Source organism: Telmatherina bonti, assembly GCF_933228915.1.
Source record: "Telmatherina bonti genome assembly, chromosome: 2".
Taxonomy (NCBI): Eukaryota; Metazoa; Chordata; class Actinopteri; order Atheriniformes; family Telmatherinidae; genus Telmatherina; species Telmatherina bonti.
The window spans coordinates 31,910,815-31,920,814 of NC_136620.1; the positions used below are offsets into that span (position 1 = coordinate 31,910,815).

The 10,000-nt window shown below is 40.9% G+C and overlaps 1 protein-coding gene across 1 annotated transcript in view; it reads right to left on the reverse strand.

Annotated features, from left to right (window-relative positions):
* Positions 1-130: 130 nt before the first annotated feature.
* kcp (kielin cysteine rich BMP regulator) overlaps positions 131-10,000 on the reverse strand; it is a 24,143-nt gene continuing 14,273 nt past the window's right edge. Inside the window, exons 24-46 of the mRNA XM_079252498.1 lie at positions 9,890-10,000; positions 9,714-9,796; positions 9,551-9,641; positions 9,388-9,470; positions 9,142-9,315; positions 7,732-7,911; positions 7,368-7,632; positions 6,833-6,915; positions 6,644-6,737; positions 6,400-6,573; positions 6,181-6,263; positions 5,768-5,888; positions 5,609-5,691; positions 5,223-5,322; positions 5,057-5,145; positions 4,222-4,324; positions 3,941-4,083; positions 3,598-3,770; positions 2,101-2,212; positions 1,831-1,932; positions 1,597-1,761; positions 1,222-1,522; positions 131-776 (exon numbers count right to left, since the gene is read on the reverse strand). The exon at positions 9,890-10,000 is cut by the window's right edge and continues 63 nt beyond it. Coding sequence (XP_079108624.1) covers positions 556-776; positions 1,222-1,522; positions 1,597-1,761; positions 1,831-1,932; positions 2,101-2,212; positions 3,598-3,770; positions 3,941-4,083; positions 4,222-4,324; positions 5,057-5,145; positions 5,223-5,322; positions 5,609-5,691; positions 5,768-5,888; positions 6,181-6,263; positions 6,400-6,573; positions 6,644-6,737; positions 6,833-6,915; positions 7,368-7,632; positions 7,732-7,911; positions 9,142-9,315; positions 9,388-9,470; positions 9,551-9,641; positions 9,714-9,796; positions 9,890-10,000 — 3,134 coding nt within the window. The 3' untranslated portion in view covers positions 131-555. The remainder of the gene's footprint in view (positions 777-1,221; positions 1,523-1,596; positions 1,762-1,830; positions 1,933-2,100; positions 2,213-3,597; positions 3,771-3,940; positions 4,084-4,221; positions 4,325-5,056; positions 5,146-5,222; positions 5,323-5,608; positions 5,692-5,767; positions 5,889-6,180; positions 6,264-6,399; positions 6,574-6,643; positions 6,738-6,832; positions 6,916-7,367; positions 7,633-7,731; positions 7,912-9,141; positions 9,316-9,387; positions 9,471-9,550; positions 9,642-9,713; positions 9,797-9,889) is intronic.

The window sequence follows — 10,000 nt, forward strand, 5'->3', positions numbered from 1 at the left end:
AATTATACCAAATCTTTGTATTTTGACAGTGTGATCCTTTCATAATAAACAGCAATGCAGATTGTCACTCATCACAGTAATTTATTGATGAGCGATCAGCTCATCAGTCAGCACAAAGGAAAATGAAACATCAACAAATGTTAGATATATTTGTGTTTTATTTGCAACATGAAAAGTTAAGATGACCTGAGGTTGAGTGACTTATTGTACACACAGTCAGAGATTGCACAATGCTTAATTTGAACCTGCATAGTAAAAAAAAAAAAAAGCCCACTTTATCATTAGTAATACAGGTAAAACAATATAATTGCTATGTACAATTACCCTAAAAGGCATAATTAGAGGCACTTAGGGAAATAAGAATGGACAAGTATAATCAAAATGTGTGAAGTATAAATACTCAGTGCTACATATAACATCTTTATTTTTAGTTAATGTCCAGAATCCTGGAAGTGGATCTGGATTATTTTTCAGCTTGACATACAGTAACAGGAGGTTGGTGCAGGGTGGAAGTGCATGTTTGTCTGTATCATTTGTAACTGAGCAGTTCAAGCATCACAATGAGCTGCCATGGATGATCTTGGGACACTTTTCTGGTTGTATGCAGTAGTTGTTGTGTAGAACCAGACCAGCAGGACACTGGCAGCCTGGAACACAGGGCTTGAAGCAGTGGCTCTCTATCACCCCAAGTGGCACGTCCACATTAAAGCAGGTTACAGGACATGGCGGGCCACACTCATCAAATACAAAGCCCCTCTCCACAGGACAGCCCACAGCTGGAGAACAGGAGCACAGAAACACAGTGAGACACTCTGAATATCATGACCACTCCAGCCTTATGTGTTGACCCCTGCTGACGCCAAGCAGAACTTAGCAGATGGGTGACAACAGGGAGGGGACATCTTTTTATAAAGAGAGGAATTTTCACTTCTATTTGAGGTTGAACTGTTGTGGATTACTTGCTTGTATGTAGTTCTGTAAAACATTGCTAAGAAAAGTGAAGTATGAGCAGAACTATTTTTATCAATGTATTTTACAGCTGTTAGAAAATTTGAAAGCCACTGAAATCTTTGTTTTTAATCAGCCATTTTCTTGCATATTTCTAATTTATAAAGACAGAAGAAAGGAATGATATGGAAGAAATAAACATATTATTATTTAAAAATTCTGAGGCTCTATATTTGCAACTTTCAAGGCCTATAAGTCATAGATTTTACTCACTGCACAGTGATGCGCTCCTCCAATGCAGGACCACTCCAGCCTCTCTGCACTGACTGGCATAAGCCTCCAGTGTGTCACATAGACACTCATCAGAATTGGCCCCACAAGCACAGAGGTCATACACACAGGCGCCGTACCAGAGTTCTGGAGGCACCACGCGATGACAGGGCGTGAAGACTGCAGATTTCAGGACTTTACAGCGGGCGTGGGCTCCTTTCTTGGCCTGGTATCCTGCACCTTTACAGGGATCAACATCCTCACCAGGACGGCAGGATGAGAGTGAATGGCTTCCATTCATCACCTAAAATGACAGGTCCTTTATATCTGTTTTATCTCTACAATACCTCTGTTTTACATCTCCTGTATTGATCTTACCCTCCAGCTGTTGCCAAACTCTGACTCTGATTGGCTGCTTTGTCCACTTGGCATTTTAAGATCATCCTGGAAGAAGCTGTTGAAGTTCCCGCAAAGACCGCAGGTACGGCCCTTATATGAGCCTGGCACACTCACTTCCAGGTGGGATCGAGGACTCCATTGCACCTACAGGTGGAGCAGGGAAATGTAATTGTGCAACAAAACATACCCAATAGACCAAAATGCTAACATTACCTTCAGTCCAATGTCAGTGTTGAGTAAGATCATGTTGGTTTGTCGTTCTAAATAGATGTATGGTTCTCTGAGAAATGGCAGAGTCACAATCTCTTCATTCACCTGGAGAATATAAAATGACTTTGGTAGATGTGTAACATATAACAAAATGCTGAATAAAACACCTATATATATATATATATATATATATATATATATATATATATATATATATATATATATATATATATATATATATACATACATACATACATATATTTTTACACAAACCTTTACAACCCAGTCTTGAAGCAGCTGCACTGTAACATCAGCTAAAAACACTGTCACTTCTTTAGTCCAGGACACCCCTTTACGTCCACGATCATCATTTGTGACATGAATTCTGTACAAAAAAAGATTTTTTATTTCTGTTTAATTTCTTTTAAAAGTTTGTTTGTTTTACTGCATTAAATGTGAAATACAAATAAACACGCCTTGCCGCATGAAAATACACCAATTCCCTTTTTATAGTAAAATGGTGTCTTCTTATCAAAAGCTCTCATGCTGACCTCCTATTTAAATATATAAATAGAAATGTTCATCACTTCATATAACATAATCTTCTTAAAGTCAGGTAGAAAAGTTATGAACTCACTCAAAAACCCACAAGAACATGGAGTCACAATATGCAATTTTCAACCTAAAACTTATAAACATCTGTGAAAAATATATTATGAACTCTTTTCACATTCTAGTCAAAGTGCAATAATTGCAAGTTTTTCATTTATTCAATTTCCAAACCTATTAACGGTCGCAGGGAAGCTGGAGCCTATCCCAGTAATCACTGGGGGAGAGGCAGGGTACACCTTGACAGGTCGCCAGTCCAACACTGAGAGACAAACAACCACTCACACTTAATTCATGGGGACAATTTAGAGTAACCAATTAACCTTTCATGCATGTCTTCGGACAGTGGGAGGAGCTGAAGTACCTGGAGAGAAACAAGGGAGTGCATGCAAACTCCACCGATTGAGCCACCCCCTAGCCGAGGATCAAACCAGTGACCTTCTTGGTGTGAGGCCAAAATGTTAACCACTGTGCAGCCAAAGTTACAAGTTGTCTTTTTAAATTTTTAACAGCCACTTGTTTGTCTACAATTTCTATTTTGCAAAAACCACCAGTGGAATATAAGCAGTTGGAGGAGCCTTTAGATTGAAGTCTTTTTGCATTTGGTGCTTTTTGGAGGTAAAACTCATGCAGTGGTGGTGGAAAACCACATTTACAGAGTTTTCTTCAAACTGGCTCTAACAATAACAGACTGCAGTAAATATTTAATAAGATTAGAAACAATTAGGGGTGGCGCATTTCACTTAATTTCTCTTGACATACAGTTGCTATAACGAAGAAAAAGGCATATAAATAAATAAATGAATAAATAAAGAAAGAAAGAAAACATTTTGTGACGACTTAGATGGCTAAATCAGCTTACCATCTGAGGAAATAGGTTGTGTGTTAAAAATAATCAAAGTTTAGGGAGAAGCAATTTTAAAGGAAAGTACTTTTTCCAGTTAACCCGGGTATTATTTTCTCTGGTTCGTACATTTTAATAGGTTAAAATATATTTGCAATCAGACCCAAACTGGCAGTGCATCACTGTAAACTACTGCAATGTGAAACTCTGAGAACATTATGTCTTTGAAATCTAATTAAAATTAAACAACAACGTAAACTGTAGCAGAGAAAAACATGTCTGATACCATCATGTGCTTGCTTGATTAACCCTCTCACCTGAAGTCTCCACTTTCACAATCCTGTGTCAGGACATATGTACATGTTCCCTGGAAGTGCAACATGCGGCCGTCGAAGGTGCGGTAATGAGGATCGCCAAAGGCGATGCAGGTAGCTGGACGAGGAAGGCAATGAGGACAACACAAACCTGGAACCACTGCAGGCATCTCATCCTGACAGCAAACACACACAGACCGTGTTACTCTAGTTGTGTCATAATAAGACACACAAGAGACTTCATGATGAGACAGCAGACTGAAGGCTTATAGCAGTAAGGCATCATGGGAACATTTCAAGCCGTAATGAAACCCAAAGAAAGTGTGTGTTTGTCTATTGTACTGACTGCTGCGCATATTAGAGGAGGGCAGCGTTCACTGCGACAGTGTACGTCTCCAGACACACATGCACAGCTGGTACACTCATCCACCTCCCACTGCTGATTGGACTGATAGACGGTCCCCTGATACGAGCATGGCCCCTCTGAGTCTGAAACACACACAGTTACAGAAAACACAAACAGACACACACACACACACACACACACACACACACACACACACAAAATGAAATCATTACATCTAACTTTAAGCTGTGTAAGCTCAGTGTATTTGCTGGCTTGGATACCTCGACATTCATAGCAGCATTTTCCTGGTATCTTCACTTGTTTTTGCCCCTTTTCACAAACAGCAGGTGGACACTCCTCAACGCTGCACTCAATGTGGCCCAACTTAGGATGCAAGCAGAAAGAACGGATTACTAATGAAATTAGGTTAAATTGATTCTAAGAAATTTATCATTGACTAGTGGCCTTATTTTTAGGACTGACATTTACTGTTATCTCCTTGTTTTCATAGTTAAAACACAGAAAAAATGTGCTAAAACAAGTTCAAATCTGATACTGTTTAACTCTGAGGATTAATGCCTTTGTGTTGTCACGAAGCTTTGGTGTATGTTCACTAATCAGCTCCCTTCTCGTCTGCTCTCATTCTTGCTCATTGGGATTTCAATCTGCTGCTCTGTTGCTTCCAACCTTCCCATCCTGTCAAACCTTCGTCACTCACCGGCCCAGCAGTGCTCCCATGTACTTCTCATTTAGCCAATCAGTTTGTTTCCTGTTCTTTTAAAACTTCTTTTACTTTAGGTGTGCAGCCCACTTCCTCCCCCATAAAAGTAACGCCATGACAGAATCATATCAGAAACCTTTCTATTATTTTCTAATGTCATAAACCAGTGCATTTTTCTTTCATCCTTTCAACTGATCGCTCCTTATTGAATTAAAGATCCTCAATGTAATTGATGCATACTTATTTTCTATTCATTTGTAAAGTAAACTTACAAAATGTGCAAGATTCAAACTTCTTTGCCTGTGTTGCTCTATCATATTTGAAGCAAAGTTTTAATTGGTCATTCTCATCGCTTGAAGCAGTTTATGACCAGTGTGAACTATTTAGTGACTCACAACACAGGTACATGTGACACAATTGTCATCGCTGTCTGTCCAGCTGGTGCCATCAGTCACACGCTTGTTCAGACTCTCAATCACACAATCTGCAAGAAGAAAAATGGAAATCCATCGTAAAAAGATGTTTTGATTTGTTATATTTTATGGTAAGCTGAGGTCTCACCTTTACACACGGGGCAGCAGGAATCTGGAGGAGTGACCTGTTCAGTAACAGGGCACGTAAGTGGAGGACAGATTTGTTGCAAGCAAGTCCATGTCAGGTCCTTTATTAGAGAAAAACAAACAAAACATATCACTGCAAGGAGTAATAAAAGCTGTCCTAACAACTAAACAATAAAACTGATTAATTATTTTAAAGTAAAAGTTGAACTCAGAGGATTGAACCACATTTGCTTATTTCTAACTTCATCTGTTTCTAGTAAAAAAGCCTTTTACCTCAAAGGATAACTACTACGCCAGTGGTTTATGCTATGGATTACATTCCACAGACTGCACTGAGCTATATCTACAGTCTATGAGTTAAGTTCACATCTGTTATGAGGCATTTACCTGACACTGGCAGGTGAAACAGGGGTCATCTGTTGCCAATACTTCATTGCCAGTCAGTGTAGTTGTACAGTTTGTAAGAGGTTCTAAACACAAACAAACATGTTAGCAGTCTCAATGACAGAGTACAAATAGTACACAATGTGACAGTTGTTTACTGACGTGCACAGAAGGGACAGCAGGAGTCTGGCCCAGAAAACAAAATGTTGCTCTTGGGACAGTCAACCAAACTGGGACACTGCTTTTGGAAACACCTCAGGTGTTGCTCTCCATCCGCCATCATCTGAAAGATTAGCAGATTGCATCACAACTGCATCCATCGCTACTACTAGAACAGGCACTGCTTCATCCTCTTCTACCTTTGCTGCTGAGGTGAGTGAAATATTGACTTTTCTCAGTCAAGCAAACAACTGACAGCAATTTTTACAACTTATGAGTGGATTAAATGAAACGAAATGAAAATGTTAATGATTTAAGATTGCAAAAATATCTGTGCAAACTTTTCATTCTGATTTTTAATTTAATGAAAACTAACCTACATAGATAAAATTAAAATAAAAACATCATTGTAATACCTCACAGGTGCAGATCTGGCAGGGGTCATCAGCTGGATGGAAAGTGTCCCCCGGACCATACACTTGGCCTTCAAACACGCAGTCTGCTCAACAAATTCAAACAAAATGTTCATACATGAAAACAAATAACTACTATAAAACTTCTAGCATGATAATCCAAAATATATACAGACTTCAGACAAACAGAACCTCAGAGACAGGCGATGTCAACTTCCTTACCAGCACACATCGGACAGCACTCCCCAGGCACGCTGATAAAGTTGGCACATTGTGATAGACAGCGTACCTCAGAGCAGGTAGTCACACTGTCCACACACATGCAAGTCATACAGGGGGTTGTGTCTGCAAACCAGCTGCTGCCCTCTGCATGCTCCTCTCCTCCATATACACAACCTGAGAGGAAAAAATTCTGTTGCTTGCCAACTACTCTGCCTGTGTCTTTAAATCACAATGATTTATTTACCTCTACAGCGAGGACAGCAGGCTCCTGGATCAGTCACATGATGCACACAGGGCAGCTTGGGACACTCAGGAGATGCACACTGCACCTCACCTGCCTGCAGGAGTAAGACACATTAAGATTCAAACACAAGGAAGGGAACAAGTACGGTGAAAAAGAAAAGATTTGCAATCAAAACGTATAAACTCAGACCTGGCAGGTGCAGGTGGAGCAGTGGTTTGTACTTAGCGTCCATATCTGCCCATCACTGAATTCTTGTCCATCCAGCGTACAGACTGGCAGAAAAGCAAACAAGACAAAAGCCAGAGATGACTGAAACAAATCAAAGAAACTTTGTTGCAGAGATATTAACCAGTTTAGCAGATAATCACTTCTTGCTCAGTTGCATATTATTCGCTTAAAATATGCTCTGTATTGTTTTGAACAGGATGCTGTGATGGACTGCTGACTTTTCCAAGATGTACACAGCCTCTCAACACATCGCAGCTAGAAAAGGCAGAATGAATTGTGTTTAATGGGTAAAGTAACTGGCTGAATGAATGTACTGCAGATGTACATTCTAAAAGTACATGTGTGTTTTAAGTACCTCTAACACTTTAAATCAACTTATTTGAACTATTTATAATATTAAGTGTTTAACAATGAAGCAAGATATTTCTGACATGAAATAAACTGGCAGGAACACACAGGTCTTACTTATTACTGATGAGAACATTACAAGAATCACCTGTGCACTCAGGACAGCAATGTCCTGGCTTGACGACGGGACGGGTGCAGGGTGTTGGTGGACATGCAAGAGGGACGCAGGAAACTGTGCCTCTGACACAAGTGCAGCGCTGGCAGGGATTGGATGAAGATGTGAAAGTCTGAGTGTGGGAGTACACAACTCCGTCAAAGAAGCAGGAGTCACAGACGGGGCAGCAGGTGTCTGAAGGAACAGGATGTGAGCACTGGACCGAACAAGGTCTCCTGTGACAGTTCACCACTTCATTCTGTTCAGAAGTGTACATGTGAAGAAAAAGGAATGAATAAGGGATTCATTTTTGTTAAAAAGTAATTTTTTTTATTTCATAAAGCAATGTCAGACTGACCAGGCAGGAGCATGTGGAGCAGGGATCAGAGGGCGATGTGAAGGTGGAGCCAGACTGATGCTCATTACCATGATGCAAACACTTTCCAGTGCACACAGGGCAGCATTCACCTGGGGGAGTCTCTGCATACCTGCAAGCAACACTTGGACAAGAAGTAGGTGCACACGCCACACGTCCATTCTGCAAACAAACACATACAGACATACTTTTTTTTAAATTCATTCATTCATTTTCTGTACCACTTGATCCAATAAAAGGTTGCAGGAAAGCTGGAGCCTATCCCAGGAATTAGCAGGTGAAAGGCAAGGTACATTCCAGACAGGTCGCCAGTCCATCAGAGGGCTAACACAGAGGGACAAACAACCATTCATAAACACATTCATTCACAGGGAGAATTTAGAGTGATCAATTAACCTAACATGCATGTCTTTGGATGGTGGGTGGAAGCTGCAGTACCTGAAGATAACCCACGCATACATGCAAACTCCACACAGAAAGGACACCGTTCAAACCTCCCCCCAGTAGAGTCTCAAACCTGTGACCTTGAGGCCACAGTGCTAACCATTACGCCACCGTGCAGCTCTTACTTTATTTTAGTTTGCCTTTTACAAAAATCGGTAATGCTCGCATGGCAGTGAGATTTATTCATCTCAAGACCAACATCTGCAAACTCAGATGCACAAATAACAAGAAGCCCATGCTGCAGAATAAACACACATACAGACACCCAGTATTTAAACAGAGGACTGATAGAATGAGAAAGTGTTGGGTTTGCATTGGCAGTTAGAGAAACTCTGCCTGCTGGCTTGCAAAGCTTAACCCGAATCTTATCAATAGGAAAGTGTGTAATGTTTGCAGGGATTGAAATCATTCATTGCAGTGAACTGACTTTATATTTTATTTAGAGACACTGGTGTTACATCAGTGTCCACGTAACATATTCAGCAATATGAACCAAATCATCTGAATAATTGTTTGGGTCATCCAGAAAACATCTTTGCATTCTGTTTATGGCGGCTGTTAAATGTTTGTGGCTAACTTTTCTTTGTGCTGAGAAGTTTTCCTTTCATCATGAGAGGTGCATTTTTCCCCAGCGAGCTTGTAAAATGGGGATTGTTAGTAACATACTGAGGATGTGGTTTAAAAGTGGAAAACATGGGCTGTGCTGCATGTGGGACTTGTGGTTACACTGTGTCCACACTGTTTTATATGACATTACAGATGCAATCTGCTGAAAGGAAAAACAAAAAGCTAGCCACTATTTCAAAGCCTTCAAACGCCAGACATTTCAAACTTATGTTGACCATTTCTTGTCAAAAGCATCACATTTTTGTGACACACTCTTTCCAGAACTCTGCCACTAGTCAAATCTACAGTGTGCATTAAATGAAAGAATGTGTGTGTCAGTACCAGACAGGAGCAGAGCTGACAGTGGTCTTCAGGGTGAGGAAATCGCTCTCCATTGAAACAGTCCCGCCCACTGAAGCTACATCCATCACACACTCCACATGAGCAGCCATCCAGAGCTGGGTGTGGGCATGACACGGCAGGGCACCTTCTCTGCACACACTCTACTTGACCCCTCTACAGAAAAAAAAAAGCAGCTGTGAGGAAGCTGCAAGTATGACAGCCAACTATTACAGCTTTCCCACTCACTGAGCATGTGCAGTCCTGGCACCCTCTCTCTCCGCCTGGAAGGATCTGTCCATCAACGTAAGTCACACCTTGGAAGTGACAGCCTACACACACAGTGAAGCACTGCTTACATTTTTTTTTTACTCTACATAACATGAGCTGTTGTTAGTTGTTAACTAGTTACCTTCACAGACTGGACAGCCACATGGGTTGGTGACCGGATGAGGACAGAGGGCTGCTGGACATGGCTTCCTCGTGCATCGCACTGAGCCACTCTGTGAGAGAAATAGGATGTTAAAGTAAAAATAAAATGAAGCTGCAGGAGGTTTTGTGAGTGTTGAATATACCTGGCAGATACACTCAGAGCAGGGGTTTCCTGGGTCAGGGATGGACTGTCCGTTGATGAGGACCACACTGTTGTAATAGCAGCCTGATGAAAGAAAAAGCAGGCTTGTTTTGTTATTTCATGATAATAAGAGAAAAGAAAAGGCTCAGAATCAGACAAGAATTTGAGAAAACATACGTTCACATTCTCCACAGCATTGCCCAGGTGGTTTGTAAGGATGGCTGCAGTCCGTATAGCAGAGAAGTTTACTGCAGGTCACCTCCCCCCCATAACAGTAACACACACCAC